The sequence below is a fragment of the Salvelinus fontinalis genome, chromosome 6 (assembly GCF_029448725.1).
Source record: "Salvelinus fontinalis isolate EN_2023a chromosome 6, ASM2944872v1, whole genome shotgun sequence".
In the NCBI taxonomy this organism is placed as follows: domain Eukaryota; kingdom Metazoa; phylum Chordata; class Actinopteri; order Salmoniformes; family Salmonidae; genus Salvelinus; species Salvelinus fontinalis.
The window spans coordinates 34573185-34595182 of NC_074670.1; the positions used below are offsets into that span (position 1 = coordinate 34573185).

The following is a 21998-nucleotide window of genomic DNA, read 5'->3' on the forward strand; positions in this document are numbered from 1 at the left end:
CTCCTCCCTCTCTGCTGATGACTTCGTCAACCATTTTGAAAAGAAGGTCGACGACATCCGATCCTCGTTTGCTAAGTCAAACGACACCGCTGGTTCTGCTCACACTGCCCTACCCTGTGCTTTGACCTCTTTCTCCCCTCTCTCTCCAGATGAAATCTCGCGTCTTGTGACGGCCGGCCGCCCAACAACCTGCCCGCTTGACCCTATTCCCTCCTCTCTTCTCCAGACCATTTCCGGAGACCTTCTCCCTTACCTCACCTCGCTCATCAACTCATCCTTGACCGCTGGCTACGTCCCTTCCGTCTTCAAGAGAGCGAGAGTTGCACCCCTTCTGAAAAAACCTACACTCGATCCCTCCGATGTCAACAACTACAGACCAGTATCCCTTCTTTCTTTTCTCTCCAAAACTCTTGAACGTGCCGTCCTTGGCCAGCTCTCCTGCTATCTCTCTCAGAATGACCTTCTTGATCCAAATCAGTCAGGTTTCAAGACTAGTCATTTAACTGAGACTGCTCTTCTCTGTGTCACGGAGGCGCTCCGCACTGCTAAAGCTAACTCTCTCTCCTCTGCTCTCATCCTTCTAGACCTATCGGCTGCCTTTGATACTGTGAACCATCAGATCCTCCTCTCCACCCTCTCCGAGCTGGGCATCTCCGGCGCGGCCCACGCTTGGATTGCGTCCTACCTGACAGGTCGCTCCTACCAGGTGGCGTGGCGAGAATCTGTCTCCGCACCACGTGCTCTCACCACTGGTGTCCCCCAGGGCTCTGTTCTAGGCCCTCTCCTATTCTCGCTATACACCAAGTCACTTGGCTCTGTCATATCCTCACATGGTCTCTCCTATCATTGCTATGCAGACGACACACAATTAATCTTCTCCTTTCCCCCCTCCGATAACCAGGTGGTGAATCGCATCTCTGCATGTCTGGCAGACATATCAGTGTGGATGACGGATCACCACCTCAAGCTGAACCTCGGCAAGACGGAGCTGCTCTTCCTCCCGGGGAAGGACTGCCCGTTCCATGATCTCGCCATCACGGTTGACAACTCCATTGTGTCCTCCTCCCAGAGTGCTAAGAACCTTGGCGTGATCCTGGACAACACCCTGTCGTTCTCAACTAACATCAAGGCGGTGACCCGTTCCTGTAGGTTCATGCTCTACAACATTCGCAGAGTACGACCCTGCCTCACGCAGGAAGCGGCGCAGGTCCTAATCCAGGCACTTGTCATCTCCCGTCTGGATTACTGCAACTCGCTGTTGGCTGGGCTCCCTGCCTGTGCCATTAAACCCCTACAACTCATCCAGAACGCCGCAGCCCGTCTGGTGTTCAACTTTCCCAAGTTCTCTCACGTCACCCCGCTCCTCCGCTCTCTCCACTGGCTTCCAGTTGAAGCTCGCATCCGCTACAAGACCATGGTGCTTGCCTACGGAGCTGTGAGGGGAACGGCACCTCCGTACCTTCAGGCTCTGATCAGGCCCTACACCCAAACAAGGGCACTGCGTTCATCCACCTCTGGCCTGCTCGCCTCCCTACCTCTGAGGAAGTACAGTTCCCGCTCAGCCCAGTCAAAACTGTTCGCTGCTCTGGCACCCCAATGGTGGAACAAACTCCCTCACGACGCCAGGACAGCGGAGTCAATCACCACCTTCCGGAGACACCTGAAACCCCACCTCTTTAAGGAATACCTAGGATAGGATAAAGTAATCCTTCTAACCCCCCCCCCCCCCCTTAAAAGAGTTAGATGCACTATTGTAAAGTGGTTGTTCCACTGGATATCATAAGGTGAATGCACCAATTTGTAAGTCGCTCTGGATAAGAGCGTCTGCTAAATGACTTAAATGTAATGTAAATGTAAGAAGTCCTCACTAACAGGAATGTAAACAAGTTTGTACACATTTGTGAGAAAATAAGCTTTTTGTGTGTTTGGAACATTTCAGGGATCTTTTATTTCAGCTCATGAAACATGGGACAAACACTTTACATGTTGTGTTTTCCTTTTGTTCACTATAGAATATAATACAATGCTATATCTAATGCAATGCTTTTGAAAACAGCCTCAGTCCATTTTCCGTACTTCCGAGTAAGCAAGGACCAAATCGACTTCACTATTGACTAGTGTGGTCAATTTCACTATTGACTAGTGTGGTCTATTGATTCTTCACAGGTGAAGCATTTGCATTGCTAGCTCCAGGGGCATTATAGGATTAGTGTTGGCACATGGCAATGTATTTACTTGGTTTACAACTCCTTTTGGCTCGCTCTTTCTCGCACTCTCTTTTGTTGTCTTTCTCTCTTTCAACTCCCTCCCGCTCTCTCATTCTTGCTTTGTCACTCACTCACTCACTCACTCACTCACTCACTCACTCACTCACTCACTCACTCACTCACTCACTCAACAGGGAACTCATTGAACGCAGCAAGCAGATCCCCAGTAGAAGGGAACAAGAGGGTGAACACTGGAGTGGAGCACCCCAGAGTGGAGTCCGGCACAGAGAGGTAAGTACTGAACACCACTCTCCTCTCTCTGACAGTGGTATGCAAATGGCTTGGTGCTTGAAGAAGGATAAAAGGACCAGTGTGCCATATTGGATTTCTCATCTCGCCCCTCTAACCCCTGTCCTGTATTGATGACGACATTGAAATGTTTGTGTTGTGGGTATATTAGGCCCTTGACTCTATTACAGAATCACTATATAATGTCTCTCACGGCATTAGCTTCCAGCCAGGCTAATGAACATCATGACTTAAGAAAAAAAACACCCACAACACACATCATCCTGGACATTAAATAATGATAGCCTAACTGTAGCTCTGCATAAGAACGAACTTGGTGCCAAGTGCAAACACACTCTTGTGATACCTTTAGTTGGTTTAGTCTGAAACGAGATATGTAGTGGGAGATGTTATACAGTAGTAAAGGGGTGTAACTACATTTCTGACACTCCTGTCCCCCCACCCCGACCATCTTATATACACACATTTGGTCCTTTAGAAGGTGTTCTTATCTAGAGCGACCTACCGTCAGTGCATTCAACCAAGGTAGCTGAAACCTCCACATAGCACAATCATTGCAACTAAAAACTTGGATCTTGTGGGCCCTGCAGCCAAGGGAAAGTGAAGCGTGAGGGCTGGGATGAGCTGAAGCGCGAGGGCAGGCATGACCTGGTACGCCAGTCCAGCCACACAGCATCCAACAAAGCCACAATGCTAGCCATGCCGCAGTTTGGCCTGCGCGACAACCTCATCCGCTGTGAGCTGCTCAAGAACGAGGACATCTACACCTACCTGGAGAATTTCAGGTAACCCCCCTGCCTCTGTCCCTATCAACATCACTGAACATGTATTCTTATATCCTTTTTATGTTGCTGAGCTATACTGTGCTGGGCTGGTTAGGCATCCACCATTGCTGGACCAGTGACTAGCCCGCTACTATATTGCTTGATTTACAAGCCAAGCCGACTTGTACTGTGCTGTTCTGTTTACACATCTGGAAAGGACCATGTTAATATAATTATCCCAGCTACCACAATTTGCTCTGGGTTGGCACAATAGTGTGAAAAGGGTATATTTCAGCAAAAAGGCCAGAGGGGGTGTGGTATATGTCCATTATACCACGGCTAATGGCTGTTCTTAGGCACTACGCAACGCTGTGGTATATTGGCCATATATCACAAACCCCTGAGATGCCTTATTGCTATTAAAAACTGATTACCAATGTAATTAGAGCAGTAATTTCTTTTTTAATTGTCGTACCTGTGGTATACGTTCTGATATCAAGACTGTTAGCCAATCAGCTTTCAGGGCTCGAACCACCCAGTTTTTGTATTTGTAGCAATCCAACTTGTACTATGCAAACTAACATCGATGACTCATCACAAATATCAAGAACAACAGTCAGTACCGCAAGCTACAGGGTTGACACATTTTGCATTAAACAGGATGTCAGTGTTGAGTTGTGAAAAAGCAAGTCATGGTTATAACTGACGAATTGTCCATTTCCATGTAATGTTGAAGGAAATTGTTGCTTTTGAATTACTACTATCCAACCTCATAGTAATTAATTTCTAATGCAGTTTTTAAGCAAAAGGGTTTTACAAATGTCTTGGTGATAACAAGCTTTGGTTCTGTCCCAATCTCTCCACCCACTTGTACAATTCCCTTCACGAACATGAAAGTAAATGATTGGTATATGGTAGTGAAAAAGTACACATTTCAGGAGGAAGAAAATATGATTAGGACGCAGAAGGTTTGTACAGAACATGGACAGTGTCATGGCGACAAGTGATTTATACTACAATGCCCTCTGGTGGTGGACACACACACAGCTCTGTGAAGTGTTTAGGTTCTTGCTGCCCATTGCACCATATGAAGGGGCTTGCTAAGGTCATGTCTGCCATACACCCGCACAGTTCACCAGTTACGCCTATATTAGGCAGTGTTAGGCTTTGCTCCCACTCTCTGACTTTGTACTTACCACTTCCCCCTCTCTCACTCTCTACCCCCCCATCTCTCAGTTTCTTCATAGGCACATACAATGTGAACGGCCAAACCCCCAAAGAAAGCCTCCGTCCCTGGCTGGGCTCCACATCCACTCCCCCTGACATGTACTGCGTGGGGTAAGTCCCATCCACCCAGGCATTACAAATCATTTCCCCTCTAAATCCATAGCCCACATAGACGGTACAGTCGGTGTCTGAGACCCCACAACAAGAGGATGAATTAAGTCATAGATTGTGTTGAGTGGGAAGACTGTCGTAGTTGCTACAGCAGCAACTGAGCCAATTCAGCCAAACCTCTATGAATCGCGTCTCCTTTCCAGTGTGCACGACTAGTCTTGTGGTGTTTCAGATGAAATAACATTTATCTAATCTGCGAATTAGGATCTTTAACACAAGGTTTTCAATTGTAGAAGAGTGCATTTGAATTTAAAATATTGATGGGAGACTGTTACAGAGGAGTGTAAATGTTGTTGTTTTTTAGGCTGGATTATATTGTTGTATGTTTTAATTCTGTAATGTATTGTTTTTTTGTTTTTTTATTTATTTTTTTATAAATTTTATCCCATTTTCTCCCCAATTTTCGTGGTATCCAATCGCTAGTAATTACTACCTTGTCGCATCGCTACAACTCCCGTACGGGCTCGGGAGAGACGAAGGTCGAAAGCCATGCGTCCTCCGAAGCACAACCCAACCAGCCGTACTGCTTCTTAACACAGCGCGCCTCCAACCCGGAAGCCAGCCGCACCAATGTGTCGGAGGAAACACCGTGTACCTGGCCCCCTTGGTTGGCGCGCACTGCGCCCGGCCCGCCACAGGAGTCGCTGGAGCGCGATGAGACAAGGATATCCCTACCGGCCAAACCCTCCCTACCCCGGACGACGCTATGCCAATTGTGCGTCGCCTCACGGACCTCCCGGTCGCGGCCGGCTGCGACAGAGCCTGGGCGCGAACCCAGAGACTCTGGTGGCGCAGTTAGCACTGCGATGCAGTGCCCTAGACCACTGCTCCACCCGGGAGGCCATGTATTGATTGTTGCTGCTGCCTTGGCCAGGTCTCCCTTGAAAAATATACTCTGGGTCTCAATGGGCTTTTCCTGGTTAAATAAAGGTTAAATAAATAAAGAGTCAGTTGAGAAGAGAGGACTTATGCTCTCCTTGATCGTGTTAATCAGGGTGCACTGTCGCAAAACGTTTAGCAACAGAAAACCAAAATGATTATCAATTGTTTACCTTCGGATAGTACCTCCCCGTTTTCTTCCGTTCCGTGCCTACTGAACATGACCCTGTGTTGCAGGTTCCAGGAGCTGGACCTGAGCAAGGAGGCCTTCTTCTTCAACGACACGCCCAAGGAGACCGAGTGGATGAGGGCTGTGTCTGAGGGGCTGCATCCAGACGCCAAGTACGCCTTAGTAAGAACCTCCCTCTCCTTCAGTTAACCACTGGCCACTTGTCATGCCCAGTCTTGCTACTGCCACAAGGTTGTGTGTCCTAATACTAATGTAAAAAATGTCTTGCTGTAGATGCCCTCATCTGCTAGTGGCTTAATGCTGACTCTACTTTAGTCTGACCCACTACAGGCGGTCCAGCAAGAACCAGGCAGATGTGGCCATATTCAGAGTTGTATTCTTTAGTTCACTACCACACACAAATTATCTTGTGGTTCTATGAAAGAAAGGAAATTAACAACGGGTAATATTGTCAGGTCTGTACATAGCGTAGCATTACACACACATTAGGCATGCTAACACAGTAGGCCTACTACAGGATACATATCAGAGAGGAGCTAATCATTGATGAGGCTAGCTGACAGTCAGGATTTATGGCCATGTCTCTCCAACCAGATAGAGATCTTCTCTGATTTTAAGGGGCACCTTTGCTTAATTACTAGGCCAAGGCTGTAAATCAAGTGAACATGCTTGGGTGCACCAGGCTTTCTAGACTCTTCCACAACTTTAGTTTGAATATAACATACTCTCTCACAGTAGTTGAAACATGCACTTAATACTTAATAGCCTCAAACATGCAATAGTTAGTGGCTGGCAGTTCTGTAATTAGACAACATGCAGGAGGTGATGTTACCAGCTGGCGACAGAACAAATGTACATATATAACAAGATAACCAACACTAGCAAGATTTCAGTAACATGCATTTAACATCGGCAAAAATATAAGGCCCCAACTTTCATTGTTGATGCATGCACAAACACTTCTAGAAAACACACTGTAAACTTGTTCCCCAGCCAAACTTGGCGTCCTCTTCGGCTGAAGATGATAACCACTCTGAGCTAGAGTGGGAGGGGCCAGAGTCCAAATGTCAAATCAAATTTGAATAGTCACATGTGCCGAATACAACAGGTGTAGACCTGCTTACTTACGAGCCCCTAGCCAACAATGCCGTTTAAAAAAATACGGATAAGAATAAGAAATTAAAGTAAGTAAAGAGCAGCAGTAAAATAACAATAGCGAGACTATATACAGGGGGTAACCGGTTTAGAGTCAATGTGTGGGGGAACCGGTTAGTTGAGGTAATATGAACATATAGGTAGAGTAATTAAAGTGACTGCATAGATGATAAGAGCGTAGCAGCGGTGTAAAGGGGTGGGCAATGCAAATAGTCTGGGGAGCCATTTGATTAGGTGTTCAGGAGTCTTATGGCTTGGGGGTAGAAGCTGTTTAGAAGCCTCTTGGACCTAGACTCGGTGCTCCGGTACCGCTTGCCGTGCGGTAGCAGAGAGAACAGTTTATGACTAGGGTGGCTGGAGTCTGACAATTTTTTGGGCCTTCCTCTGACACCGCCTGGCATAGAGCTCCTGGATGGCAGGAAGCTTGGCCCCAGTGATGTACTGGGCCGTTCGCACTACCCTCTGTAGTGCCTTGCGGTCGGAGGCCGAGCAGTTGCCTTACCAAGCAGTGATGCAACCTATCAGGATGCTCTCGATGGTGCAGCTGTTGAATCTTTTTTGAGGATCTGAGGACCCATGCCAAATCTTTTCAGTCTCCTGAGGGGGAATAGGTTTTGACATGCCCTCTGCACGACTGTCTTGCTGTGCTTGGACCATGTTATTGTGTTGGTGATGTGGACACCAAGGAACTTGAAGCTCTCAACCTGCTCCACTACAGCCCTGTCGATGAGAATGGGGGCGTGCTCGGGCCCTCTTTTTCCTGTCGTCCACAATCTTCTCCTTTGTCTTGATCACGTTGGGAGAGAGGTTGTTGTCCTGGCACCACACGGCCATGTCTCTGACCTTCTCCCTATAGGCTGTCTCGTCGTTGTTGGTGAACAGGCCTACCACTGTTGTGTCATTGGTGAACTTAATGATGGTGTTTGGAGTTGTGCCTGGCTGTGCAGTCATCAGTGAACAGGGAGTACAGGAGGGGACTGACCACGCACCCATGAGGGGCCCCTGTGTTGAGGATCAGCGTGGCGGATGTGTTGTTACCTACCTTTACCACCTGGGGGCGGCCCGTCAGGACATCCAGGATCCAGAGGGAGGTGTTTAGTCCCAGGGTCCTTAGCTTATTGATGAGCTTTGAGGGCACTATGGTGTTGAACGCTGAGCTGTAGTCAATGAATATCATTCTCACATCGGTGTTCCTTTTGTCCAGGTGAGAAAGGGCAGTGTGGAGTGCAATAGAGATTGCGTCATCTGTGGATTTGTAGGGGCGGTATGCATATTGGAGTGGGTCTAGGGTTTCTGGTATAATGGGGTTGATGTGATCCATGACCAGCCTTTCGAAGCACTTCATGGCTACAGATGTGAGTGCTACGTGTCGGTTGTCATTTAGGCAGGTTTCCATAGTGTTCTTGGGCACAGGCACTATGGTGGTCTGCTTAAAAAATGTTGGTATTACATACTTGGACAGGGAGAGTTGGTCTGCGCATGCTCGCATTGCACATCCTGGTAATCCGTCTGGCTCTGCGGCCTTGTGAATGTTGACCTGTTTAAAGGTCTTACATCGGCTGTGGAGAGCGTGATCACACAGTCTTCCAGAACAGCTGGTGCTCTCATGCATGTTTCAGTGTTATTTTCCTCGAAGCGAGCATAGAAGTAGTTAAGCTCGTCTGGTAGGCTTGTGTCACTGGGAAGCTCTCGGCTGTGCTTCCCTTTTGTAGTCTGTAATGGTTTGCAAGCCCTGCCACATCCGACGAACGTCGGAGCCTGTGTAGTACGATTCGATCTTAGTCCTGTATTGACACTTTGCCTGTTTGATGGCTTGTCGGAGGCCATAGTGTGATTTCTTATTAGCTTCCGGGTTAGAGTCCCGCTCCTTAAAAGCGGCAGCTCTACCCTTTAGCTCAGTGCGGATGTTGCCTGTAATCCATGGCTTCTGGTTGGGGTATGTACGTATGGTCACTGTGGGGACGACGTCATCAATGCACTTATTGATGAAGCCAATGACTGATGTGGTGTACTCCTCAATGCCATCGGAGGAATCCCGGAAGATATTCCAGTCTGTGCTAGCAAAACAGTCCTGTAGCTTAGCATCTGTTTCATCTGACTCTCACCTTTTTTTATTGATCTAGTCACTGGTGATTCCTGCTTTAATTTGAGCTTGTAAGCAGGAATCAGGAGGATAGAATTATGGTCAGATTTGCCAAATGAGGGCGAGGTCGAGTTTTCATAACAATCGGTAATTGGCCTTTTTGGATGCCGATTATGACCAATTACAATCCAATCCACGAGGAAACTGCGTGGCAGGCTGACCACCTGTTATGCGAGTGCAGCGTCAAAAGGACCTTGTGGCTGCTAGGAGCCAAGGTAAGTTGCTAGCTAGCGTTAAACTTCATTTTTTTATAAGATATCTTCACGTAATCACTAGTTAAGCTAGTAATATCATCAGCCATGTGTAGTTACGTAGTTTGTCCTGTGTTGCATATAATCAATGTTAATGTTAATGCCTGTTAATTTATCATCGATTCACAGCCTACTTCAACTTCGCCAAACGGGTGATGATTTCACAAAAGCACAATCATTTCACAAATGTACCTAACCATAAACATCAATGCCTTTCTTAAAATCAATACAGAGAAGTATATTTTTTTTAAACCTGCATATTTAGTTAAAAGAAATTCATGTTAGCAGGCAATATTAACTAGGGAAATTGTGTCACTTCTTTTGCGTTCAGTTTGGGCCACCTGACTCGTTGCGAACTGTTAACTAATTTGCCAGAATTTTACATAATTATGACATAACATTAAATATTGCTGTTACATTGCACAACCTTCAGACTTAGGGTTGCCACCCGTTCGATAAAATGCGGAACAGTTCCGTATTTCACTGAAAGAATAAACTTTTTGTTTTCAAAGTGATAGTTTCCGGATTTGACCATATTAATTACCAAAGGCTCGTATTTCTGTTTATTATAATTAAGTCTATGATTTTATAGAGAAGTCTGACTGACCGGTGGTAGGCAGCAGCAGGCTCGTAAGCATTCATTCAAACAGCGCTTTACTGCGTATGCCATTAGCTCTTAGCAATGGTTGAGGCACAGCTCTGTTTATGACTTCAAGCCTATCAACTCCCGAGATTAGGCTGGCAATACTAAAGTGCCTATAAGAACATCCAATAGTCAAAGGTATATGAAATACAAATGGTATAGAGAGAAGTAGTCGGCGCGTCATAATTCCTATAATAACTACAACCTAAAACCACCAGCTTTCATATGTTCTCATGTTCTGAGCAAGGAACTTAAACGTTAGCTTTTTTACATGGCACATATTGCACTTTTACTTTCTTCTCCAACACTGTGTTTTTGCATTATTTAAACCAAATTGAACATGTTTCATTATTTATTTGAGACTAAATAGATTTTATTTACGTATTATATTAAGTTAAAATACAAGTTTTCATTCAGTATTGTTGTAATTGTCATTATTACAAATATATATAAATAAATAAATTATTAATCGATATCGTTTTTTGGGGGGGTACACCAATAATCGGTATCGGCTTTGAAAAATCATAATCGGTTGACCTCTACTTTGTATGCGTCTCTGTGTGGAGTAAAGATAGTCCAGATTTTATTGTATTTTTTATGGTTGCACATTTAACATGCTGGTAGAAATTTGGTAAAACAGATTTAAGTTTCCCTGCATTAAAGTCCCCGGCACTAGGAGCGCCACTTCTGGGTGAGCGTTTTCTTGCTTATGGCGGAATACAGCTTATTCAATGCTGTCTTAGTGCCAGCCTCTGACTATGGTGGTATGTAAACAGCTACGAAAAATACAGATGAAAACACTCTAGGTAGGTAGTGTGGTCTACAGTTTATCATGAGATACTCTACCTCAGGCGAGACAATAGCTTGAGACTTAGATATCGTGCATCAGCTGTTATTTACAAAAATACATAGTCCGCCGCCCCTTGTCTTACCAGACGCCGCTGTTCTATCCTGCTGGTGCAGCGTATAACCAGCCAGCTGTATATTGATGGTGTCGTCGTTCAGCCACTTCTCCGTGAAGCATAAGAGATTACAGTTTTGAATAAGTCATTACAACATCATACCACTTTGCTTTGTCCATTCGGGCACACTGATTGGCTGAAACCCAGGAGGCTGTGATAGACAGCAGAGAAAGGGAGAAATCACCCTAAAGTGACTGTGGGGAAGGTTACATGCATGTTTCTTTTTTATAACTAAGGCCCTGTTTGAATACGCCAAAAACGCATCCTTCCTTCCTTTAAATAAAATAATAAAATAAACCGATATGGGAGGGTTGGATTGGTAAAAGAAGTGGGGTGCTAATATTCCTTTCACTTATCCGAGCACATGCATGTCAGTGATTACCTCAAGTCAGTGAGGAAGGAAGGATGCATGTAGTCACAGTTGGTACAATTGAGTGTCGCTGTACTACAGATGTTTCCAAAGCAAAGTGGTACAATGTTGTAATGACTTATTTGCTTCCCTTTATATTGTAAAGTCTGGATTTGTTAACCTGGTGAAAGCTTGTACATGAGCTTCTCTTTTTCAATCTTCTTTTTATCTAGACCTATTTCCCCTTTTTTATAAATTGCCGACTCAAGCTAAACTGCTTCTTCCTCTTTTAAAAGGCTTGTAAAGATTTTCTCCCTCAACCACCCAGTATTTGTCAGTCCTCTGTCACTGGTGTGAATTTAGCTCACTTGGTTGCTTTGTAATTGACATGGCATAGGGCAAGAATCTGTGAAATGGCTGGTTTCACATTAATATTAATATGGTAATGTTGGGTTATATCCTACTTCGGTTTATATCCTTGACAGGATTGAATGTGGAACAATCTGACTGCTAGCAATTTAGCATTTTTGCTCCTGCAGTATTGGCATGAACAATATTGCATTGTCCTGTATGCCACTTCACTGCGGTCCTCCTGACCAGATCTCTATTGTTTACCCCTTCCGCTAACACTACCTGAACAACCTTAGGTGTTTCGTAAACAGCACAAACACATCCAGGATCAGGCTAATAGCAAATGCTTGACCAGTGTATTGTTCTGTCTGTGACCTATGACCCCTGTGTATCCCTACAGGTGAAACTGGTTCGTCTGGTGGGCATCATGCTGCTGTTTTACGTGAGGAATGAGCACGCCAAGCACATCTCTGAGATGGAGGCAGAGACCGTGGGCACCGGCATCATGGGTAGAATGGTAGGTGGTGGTGTGTGTGTGTCCAGTGAGGGTATAGTAGGAGTACATATCCTTGGCCGCTAAGCGGGCTGAAATCAATTGCTTAGCAGTTTAGAGCAGGAGGTTGGCTGGCGTCCACTAGTTTCATTTAGCTTCCATTTTACAGTTGGACAAGGAGTTATATTGCACCCTTCCACCTCCAAACTCGGCTTTTACCAGGGTTTAGAAAACCAGTGTTTCTCACATTTGTAGCCTCAAATACACCAGACTTGGAACCCAGGTATGTTTGGAAAACACATTGGAATTCCTATTGTTCATAGAGCTATTTTTTTGTATACAAACAGATGTCAAGTTCGGGTGATGCGAGCGCATCCCGGTACCAACAGGCTCTGTAGCAGGATAGACGCTAAAGTCTGACCTTGACAAACTCAACAGTGAGTGAGTGATGACCGTGAAAACACACAAGACTGATGGCTATAGCTATGTTCTATAAGTTGATTATTCTTCTGGCTTTATCTAGCTTTATCTATTTGTGATATTTTACCTTGCCTCACAGGCTTGCTAGCTAACCAATCCTCTGACATCTGTAATGTTGTTGACAATAACCATCTGATTCCGTGTTTGTTAATAACTTGCACTAGTTGTATTTGAAGTTGCATGTGATCGTATCCACTGCTAGATAACAAAGCTTGTTCTGAAACCGTACTGCTTGTACTACTTTTCATGACGCAGCAGGGAAATGGTTTGTTCTATAAGGGCACATAATATAAAATGTTTTACAAACCTCTCTCCACAGGGAAACAAAGGTGCTGTGGCCATCCGCTTCCGCTTCCACAACTCTGACATCTGTGTGGTCAACTCCCACCTGGCCGCCCACATCGAGGAGTACGAAAGGCGCAACCAGGACTACAAGGACATCTGCAGTAGGCTGCTTTTCCGCCAGCACGACCCCGCGCTGGCCCCACTCACCATCATGAAGCACGAGTATGAACAAGTCTTTAATACAAAGCAGTATTTCCACTATTACAGGGTTGTGTTCATTAGGGCCAAAACATTTAAATGAGCGTTTCTTATTGGATATGTTTTGGGTCGTATTCATTAGGGCACACATTGATAATATTTTGCAAACGAAAACAAAAATGAGGTTCTTATTGGACGAGTCCAGATAATCCCTGCCTTTTCAGTCTGTTGTTTTTGTTTGTTATTTTGTGCCTAATGAACAGGACCCTGGATTTGGTAGTTGTGGTGGTACACCATGCTTTATATTTATTCCGGCATGGTGACATTTTCTCAAGGGAACAAAATAGCGAATGTATTATGTAAACCTTTGATCACAAGACCAGTGCACCTTGCCAATTTTACATAACTTTATAATGGCTTAGGTGAACATTTGAAATGAATGCAGTGTTTTGATGCAGTTGTAGAGTGGGATGAGTTCTAGAACCACATGCAAAGCCACCGTTTTCCGTATTGAAATATAATTATAGAAGAGTAGTTATATTTCTATGATTTTCCATATTCTCAATGCATCATCTTTTCCTTGCTTACAGTGTGGTCCTATGGCTGGGAGATCTCAACTACAGGCTAAGTGACCTTGACATCGACAATGTGAAGGACTTAATTGCCAAGAAGGATTTTGAAACGCTGCACAGTTATGACCAGGTAGGTAATCTCAAGCCGCTTAACTTCAAGCCATTTAAATGTCTACTTCTAGGGTGCGTTCAATAGGCAAATGTTGTAGAACATTGCAGATAGAAATGTTATGAATATAGCTGACATGATTCCTTACTCTACTTGTCAGACAGGCAGGTTTGTTCTTTGTAATATCTGAATGTTCCACAACATTGTTCCCATGGTCTTATTTATTAGGCTCCTAACTGAGGACAACTGATCTGAAACAGGGAGGTACTACCGTACCTGAAATTGTCCAATCACAAACACAAATTTTCCGTTGCAAAACGTTTTGCTACAATATGCCCTAATGAATAAGACTGCTAATCTCTGTGTTCAGTGCCAGTCACATTACACCCTGATGAGTGTGGTAATTGTCACGATGTCTTGTTGTGGCTCTGTGGTCCTCAGCTGAAGAGGCAGATCGATGAGGAGGCAGTTTTCGTGGGCTTTGTGGAGGGAGAAATCGGCTTCCTGCCCACTTACAAATACGACACTGGCTCTGACCAATGGGACACAAGGTAACTTCTCCTCTCTAAATGTCTAGTATTATCTATAAAGGTAATGGAGAAAACAATAACACTTTACTAAAAGCCTGCAGACATATTGCATTATAATGCCATTTATAATGCATCGTAAGAACATGTATGAACCCCTTATAATGTCTTATGGTTGTCGCATAATGAGCCTAAGACGTTTTGAGTTGGAATATTGATACATAGGGAGACAGAATATATTATAAGCCTGATTTATAATGCATTGCAAAGGCTCATACATTCTTATAATATGTTTTAAAGCGTTATAGCTGCAGAATAAAGTGTTACAAAACTCTTAAATATCTTATTGCGTGGAATCTGTCTCCGAAATGTCTTAAAGTTTCATGTTTCACGCCCTCAGTGAAAAGTGTCGCGTGCCGGCGTGGTGCGATCGGATCCTGTGGCGAGGCAAGAATGTGCGGCAGCTGCACTACCAGAGTCACATGGACCTGAAGACCAGCGACCACAAGCCAGTCAGCTCCCTGCTGGAGATGGGGGTGAGAATTAGTTTCCACCATCTGTCCTTTGACCTCTTAGAGACCATGAGGTTTTGGTTGGTTTAGCCTGGTGGTCATAACCAAAGATTCTTGTAGATAACCCAAGATTGTAAAAGGCCCATCTGAACAATCTTAGTCACACTATGGGGCAGAGCAAGCAAGGTGGTGTGAAGAGTTTCCTCTTGAGAATTTAATTTATCCATTCATGACAAGTATTTGGATTCTAATTCTAGATGTTCTGTTGCATGGCATTTTTTAAAATGTTAAACTAATGATATGCATCTAGTTTCCCCTATTCATCTGTGTTTTAACCTCCCTTCTCTGCTGTTTCTTCAGATCAAGCTGGTGAACGAAGAGTCTTACAAAAAGACATTTGAGGAAATTGTGCGCTCGCTGGACAAGATGGAGAACGAGTGCATTCCGTCCGTAACGCTGTCCAGGCGAGAGGTGAGTGGTCAAGAGTTCAGTGATTCTACTGTGAATTGTTATTGATGAAGAATATGTTAACATTTCTCTGGTCTTTCACAATGCACAATACAACATTATCAGTGAACATTGACAGCAGCAGAACCTTGTGAACAACGCTTATTACAACGCTTACGAACAGGAGTCAAATTGAGGGAAAACGTCTGTGCTACATGTACAAATTGACACTTTTTTCCTTAACATTTAAACTTCAAATGACGTGATTTCACAATTCAGATGTGGTTCTGTGTATAACCGCTAGGGGTAGGGGTCAATGCAGTTCAATCTGCTGCAGGCCTGGGATTCCTACATAATGGTCGTCACTAGTTACCACAGCCACAAAGTCATAAAGCATGCCTATTTCTACAATTGATCTTCTTAAAATGTGATTTTAAACCTAACCCTAACCACATTGCTAACCTTAGTCTAATCCTAACCAGACGGCGATGTATGACAGCGTGTTCATACATGTCCAACAATCTGTTGTTAATGCCACGTATGGTGTTTGAGAGCATGCGCTTTGTACTTGCACTTGCAGAGCAATTATTGTGCAATTTCTCCATCAGGGCCGTCACGGTTTTTCGACATGACATCTTATAGCCTGATCCTAGATATGCCATTTAGGATATTGAAGCCGACATCCCCTACCATTGACAATGGCTGCATATCAACTGTAATCATTTCTGTAATCAACGCTGTGATTTTCACACCCCTACTCCCTACCTGTGAAACCTAATCCAAATCACTCTCCCTCCCCAGTTTCACTTCAAAGATGTGAAGTTCATGCAGCACCAGGCAGAGACTCTGACCCTCCACAACGACGGGCAGGTCCCGTGCCAGTTTGAGTTCATCCAGAAGCTGGATGAGCCCACCTACTGCAAGCCCTGGCTCACCGCCAACCCGGCCAAGGGCTTCATCGCCCAGGGTGAGTATAGCAGGACTTATGGCCCTATTCTTTCTTCCGCGTTTTCTTGAGGTAAGCACTTGTATCAAGGTGTGTATCAAATATGTCAGAGTAGAAGTGCTCATCTAGGATCCGGTACCCCCCCTGTCCTTGTAATCCAATTCATTGTGATCTCAAATGTAAAACTGATCCTACATTATCACTCCTACTCTAAAACATCTGATACATACAGCCCCAGATCTAGAGTTTGGCTGGGTGAAAGCAAGGTTGCCACCCCATTACGTTCTTCAACCTAACTAATTCAGATCAGTGAGTACTTCAAGGAAGGTCGGAAGGCATTTCTGAAGTATTGGAACAGGGCCTAAGACTTATATTAAGGAATGGATATGAATTTATATAAACACCTGGCCTCCCCGCTATGTTAGACATAATGTCATGAGCTCTATGACATATGAAGCGAGAGACCACATCATAGCTCTGTTCTGAGTGAATGACAGATTTGAGTTTTCCCTGTGACTGCAATTGATAGAGGAATTTTCTCAACTCAGTGTTTGATGGAAGGGAAGCTATTTCAGATCTGTCTAGCACGAGAGACTTGTAAATAATGGCGATATCTCAAGGCTTAGGATGAAAGGAGTGGTGGATGTGCCTCAATGCTCTTTGCCTCGTTGCTGATAGTTTGTTTTTTACCGTTTGTCTCATTTAGTTCTGAGATTGTCAATGTAGTGATGCAGCTATAAATGAATAGGATTCCCTTCACACATTCACGTGCAGTTAGTAATGCTTAGTGTACAGTACATCCTTTGCTTGTGGTTCGTCAACACCGTTCCTCAACAAGTTTCCACACAGCATATTTACATAGAGCATGATCATGTTCATTAGGTCACGCAACAGAAAACATTTTCAAACGTTTTGAAACTGAATAATTTGTGTTTCTTATTGGACATGTCCAAGTAGTCCCTCCTTCAGTTTGTCAGTGGAGTTTTCTTTCATTTGATCCCAAATGAACACAACCCTGTTCTTCTGTGTCTCAGGGAATTGATAATCAGGAATTGGTGCTTTTCTGAAATGTTCCTCCATTCCTCCATATAATCATTGAAATATACCTGATCCCGTCCATGCATTGTTCACCAAGGCGGCAACGTGGACATCGACCTGGAGGTGTTTGTGAACCGCTCCACCGCCACGGAGCTCAACGCAGGCCGCCAGCAAATCGAGGACATCCTGGTGCTCCACCTGGAGCGGGGAAAGGACTACTTTCTCTCTGTGTCGGGCAACTACCTGCCCAGCTGCTTCGGCTCGTCCATCCATACCCTGTGCCAACTGAGGGACCCCATCCAGGAAATGCCCCTGGAGACCATCCGGGAGCTGGTGAGTTCAGTATAGCCAGCAAGAAGTGTGTTCATTATTGTATATATAGTTTGCACTGGAAAGCAAAAATGTGTGTTTCTTATTGAACAAATTCATGGTATGAGTGAATACGATCCAGGTGCAGTCTGACTCTGAAGGCTTCTCCACTTCTCCAAAAGTGTGCAGTGGTCTGGTACATTCTCCATCGTGGATTTAAAAGTATTATATTGGTGTAACCTAAGCATTGGCTGAAGGGAGTTTCCACCATTGTGAAATATGGAGTATGCAAGTGCACACGTTGGGAGAAGGGTGAAGAATCAGCTGACTGTGGCCTGGAAATGTCCCCCTCTTCAAGGCTGTTTCATATGAAAAGCCTTGCCAGAATAAAAACAATTAAAAGTGAAAGTGCTCTTGGGGGATTCTGTCCTGCTCATAATTTTTGTATGATTTTGTTTTCAGTTATCTAAAAATGACCAGGAAGTGCAAATCTTGAACTAGCTGCAGTCAAAATTCCCCCAATTCATTGAGACAAGAGACTAGACACATTTGCACTAAACATAGAAGCTAAAGTGAAATTCTGTTCGTAAGCTTTTCGCTATAGCCCCCACCATTTCCTTTTTGTCTTAAGAAGCCTACATCTTTTGTAAAAACAGAAACTGTTTTTTGCGCTGTGTGAACCAAATAGGAGATTTTGTGTCTGAAGTGGGTTTCCAAACATGGAATCAAATCACCCATTGGCCCAGAACACACTGTTGCCAGGGGGGAATATCCACAGGGTCATTAGTGTTGCAAAACAGCATGCTGTTGTGTACGCTAGAGCAACCCTCTCCAGAAACCTCTGCTTTTTTGTTTGATCTTCAATCAGTGTTATACTAAAATTGACCAGATGAAAAGATGATAGATTCTGAGAATAAAGAAGACCAAAGATGTCTCACCCTTTTAAAAATATTTGTATTTTTTTAAATCTATGGCTCGCTAGTTATTAATACAGGCAGCATAAATAGCTACAACACATTGTCCTCTAAGGACATGTTGTTCAAGAAAGGTTAGGTCCAGGATTTAAACCCATTTCACTAAAATGTCTTTTTTTGTTTTTGTCTTCTTTCTAAAGACGTCGTCAGGTGATGAGACCAGAAACTTAATCATCGATAAGCCCCTGGATATCCCTAAAGAGATATGGCAGATGGTGGACCACCTATATCGTAATGCTCCTAAACAGGTCAGGACTCACCGAAATCTTTTACCATTTTCGCACTACTGAGCCAAACCTAGAACAGCTAGGTGCGTCATTGGATGCTTTTTTTGCCCCTCACTTTATACACAGATCTCCGCTACACATTGAATCAAGCTGTTTATCTGTCTCTCTGTGACCGCCGATAATTTCAGAACGAAGTTGACTACAAATACAAAGTTGCCAATGTCTTTACAATTGAACAAGAAAAAGATAAAAAGATGCTTCAAATGAAAACTGAGATTGCATTAAATAATAAATAGGCCTACAGTAGACCTATAGGCTATATAGCCCTTAATATTTCAAACATATTGAAATCAATTGAATGTTCAGTCAATTGAGTTCTATTGATAGGCTACACTGCCTCAATATATTTCATGATTTGTAACGTGCGCAATGATGTGCCAAATGAATCTGTGATTATAGGGTAAGGATTAGAATATGCTGCCTCAATATTTGCAGCCATAAGGTGATATCTCTCTAGGAGCTGGTCTGTTGTCAGTATTGTGGAATAATTATAATGTTTAGGTAAGATTGAAGATTTACATGTAGGCCGTCATTTTAAATAAGAATTTGTTCTTAACTGACTTGCATAGTTAAATAAATAAATATAAAATATTGGGAAAATGGGCCCTGAGCTGTACTGGCCCTGAGCTGTACTATGCCTCCACAATAGTTGTTGCTGCCTGGGAGGGAGAATGTGAGAAGAAAAAAATCTGAACCAGTACAGCTCGGGTCGGAATCAGGGATTAGTTTCTTGACAATACACTAGTTTTCAAGGATGTTGGCTAGTACCTTTTTGTCTACTTACCTCCCCTTTCGCAGTTAGTTGCACAGCCTCAAAGAATTCAAAGTGAGTTGGGCAGCTTTTGGCATCCTCCCAGCTGTGTGCAGACATATGTCTCTTTCACCACAGCAATCCAGCGGATTGAAAATAGGAACGTTTGGAAACATTCTATTTGTCTCTAGCAACCACCAACAGGCTGGAATGACTCAACAGAACGGTTTTGTCTTTGATGCCCGGTTCACTTTTTTGTAAATACCTGGCTCTGTCTGAATGTTAAGGGTCAAATAAATATATGTATTAGTTGATTAATTAAAAAAGTGAAATGCATAATACGCTACAATATTGACATGAATACAGTTCTACTAAGCCCCGATCAGTTGAAATGCTGCTCCTTTTGCCAGCTACCTTTCTGTGTGCTTAGAAGTTGTGTTTACAGTACAACTCTATAACCTTTTGCCTCTATTTCTAGGGGGAACTATTTCAACAACCTGGGCTCCACAGTGAATTTGTGAAGATAAGGGATTGTCTTGACACTGGCATGCCAGACTTGCTCCGTATCCTTAACAACTGATATACACCTGGATTGTGTTCATTAGGCATTAAACGGAAGAAAAATGGCTTGAAACAGGGAAGGACTACCTGGACATGTCCAATAAGAAACGCTTATTTAATTTTCTTTTGTAAAAGTTTTCCATTTTGAGCCTTAATGGACACAACCCTGGATAAATTGAGACTTAGTGTCTACTTTGTATTTTTTTTAATGGTTGATGCCCCTTGACCCATGTTGACCCCTAGCTGGCAGTAACCACTCTGTGGCAGAAGCACTGCTCCTCTTCCTTGATGCCCTCCCTGAGCCTGTGGTCCCCTTCTCCCTGTACCAGCAGTGCCTGGAGTGCTGCTCCAACACCAGTCAGTGTAAAAAGGTCAGTACCAATTCAACTCACTCTTTAAAGTAGACATTACTTTTCTCAGTGCCCTATAGTAGGATATTCTGTATGTAATGATTGTCTACTGTACTAGGTCTTGTTCATTAGGCTTCAAATGTTCTGAAATAGGGAGGGACTAACAATTTTGGCTGTGACTTTCTATCATGTTGGGGTGTTTTAACTTGTCTATGGTATTGAGTGATGTTTTTCTTCACCCTCAGGTTGTGTTCTTGTTACCTCAGTGCCATAAAAACGTGTTTAACTATATAGCGGCTTTTCTCCGCGAGTTGTTGAAGCATTCTACACACAATAGCCTGGATGTCAATATTTTAGGTAAGGTGAAATGGAAAAATGTGTAACACATTTTGCATTCTTATCAAACACACAAACAATTGACTGAATGTGTTTTGAAAGGGTTAAAATTAAACGTCATGGTCTTCTTGACCAGTACCCAAGAGGTTCAATGTTTACAAAGTCGAGCAGTGCAAGTTTAAGATCAGAAGCCGTAACAAGCTTTCCTATTTGGTGGTTTCCATATGTGTCACAATATGCAATGAAGCAATAAAACAATAGGACCAGGGACTGTTGTGATAAAATGCCTGATTATTCCAAAGGCCATAATAGTCTTTCTGTGCTGTGATACTGTGCATATGTTTTTTTTACTTTTTCACCTTAGGGCAATCAGTTATCATTTATTTACTTAGTTGAAAATATAGCCTAGTAATACAATACTAGCTATAGCTACGATATTGGCTGTAATAATGCTGGGTCAGATTCTGGATTTGGTTCCTTTTTCAGTGTTCTATATTTTAATAAAAAATGTATGATGCATAATAAAAAAGCGAACCTATTTAATCTTACATCAAGTGCCAGTTAGTAATTATTATGTTATTGACATTGTGCCCTGTGTCATCCCTCACAGCCACCATTTTTGCTGCCTTGCTACTGAGGTCACCCATGAAGCAGGACCTTGCAGAGAAGAGGAAGACCCAAGAGTTCTTTCAGCATTTCCTGGTCCAGGACCTCTCCTGAATAGAAGAGGGTGCTCCTGCTGTGTCATTTAGACACTATTTTAGTTTAATGTACAGCTCAGTATTTGTAAACAGTTCCTATTCATATAGATGGCTCTTTGTATATATCCATTCAGTCAAATTGTTTAGGCCTACTCTCCTTTGATTTGAAATCAACTATGTTTTGACAAGCAATGTTTAACCTGTAAGCTGTTGATGCACAGCTAATATTCTGTCAGTAGCTGTAGTAAACTGACCATTTTTAATGTATGTATATTTACCAGTTTATTTAAAGAAAAGAAAACTGCTGTTTTGTGAAGGCAAAACAGTGGATCCTTTTATATATGAAAGTATTTCAAACAGTTGTGGTTTGGCGATTTCATGTTTCTTTCCCATTTAGCAAGCAAATGGAAAAAGTTTGTTTGGAATTTAATTACAAATCAAATGATTGCTTTTGTAGCTTTACATTATTCTAAATTGTATATTTAATTCAGTAGTTTCGATTTCATTATAGGGGTACTAGT

At 43.4% G+C, this 21998-nt stretch overlaps 1 protein-coding gene across 3 annotated transcripts in view; it reads left to right on the forward strand.

The window, feature by feature from the left end:
* Positions 1-21923, forward strand: part of LOC129857727 (type II inositol 1,4,5-trisphosphate 5-phosphatase-like) — a 34313-nt gene extending 12390 nt beyond the window's left edge. For 2 of the 3 annotated variants that reach the window (XM_055926240.1, XM_055926242.1), the window contains 17 exons: positions 2402-2498; positions 3107-3301; positions 4517-4618; positions 5795-5909; positions 12002-12118; positions 12894-13081; positions 13648-13759; positions 14180-14289; positions 14666-14801; positions 15138-15248; positions 16026-16191; positions 17306-17541; positions 18632-18739; positions 20008-20092; positions 20334-20461; positions 20686-20797; positions 21387-21923. In XM_055926240.1, coding sequence (XP_055782215.1) covers positions 2402-2498; positions 3107-3301; positions 4517-4618; positions 5795-5909; positions 12002-12118; positions 12894-13081; positions 13648-13759; positions 14180-14289; positions 14666-14801; positions 15138-15248; positions 16026-16191; positions 17306-17541; positions 18632-18739; positions 20008-20092; positions 20334-20461; positions 20686-20797; positions 21387-21496 — 2228 coding nt within the window. In that variant the 3' untranslated portion in view covers positions 21497-21923. The remainder of the gene's footprint in view (positions 1-2401; positions 2499-3106; positions 3302-4516; positions 4619-5794; positions 5910-12001; positions 12119-12893; positions 13082-13647; positions 13760-14179; positions 14290-14665; positions 14802-15137; positions 15249-16025; positions 16192-17305; positions 17542-18631; positions 18740-20007; positions 20093-20333; positions 20462-20685; positions 20798-21386) is intronic. The other variant, XM_055926241.1, reaches the window with a different exon arrangement.
* The last annotated feature ends 75 nt before the right edge of the window (positions 21924-21998 follow it).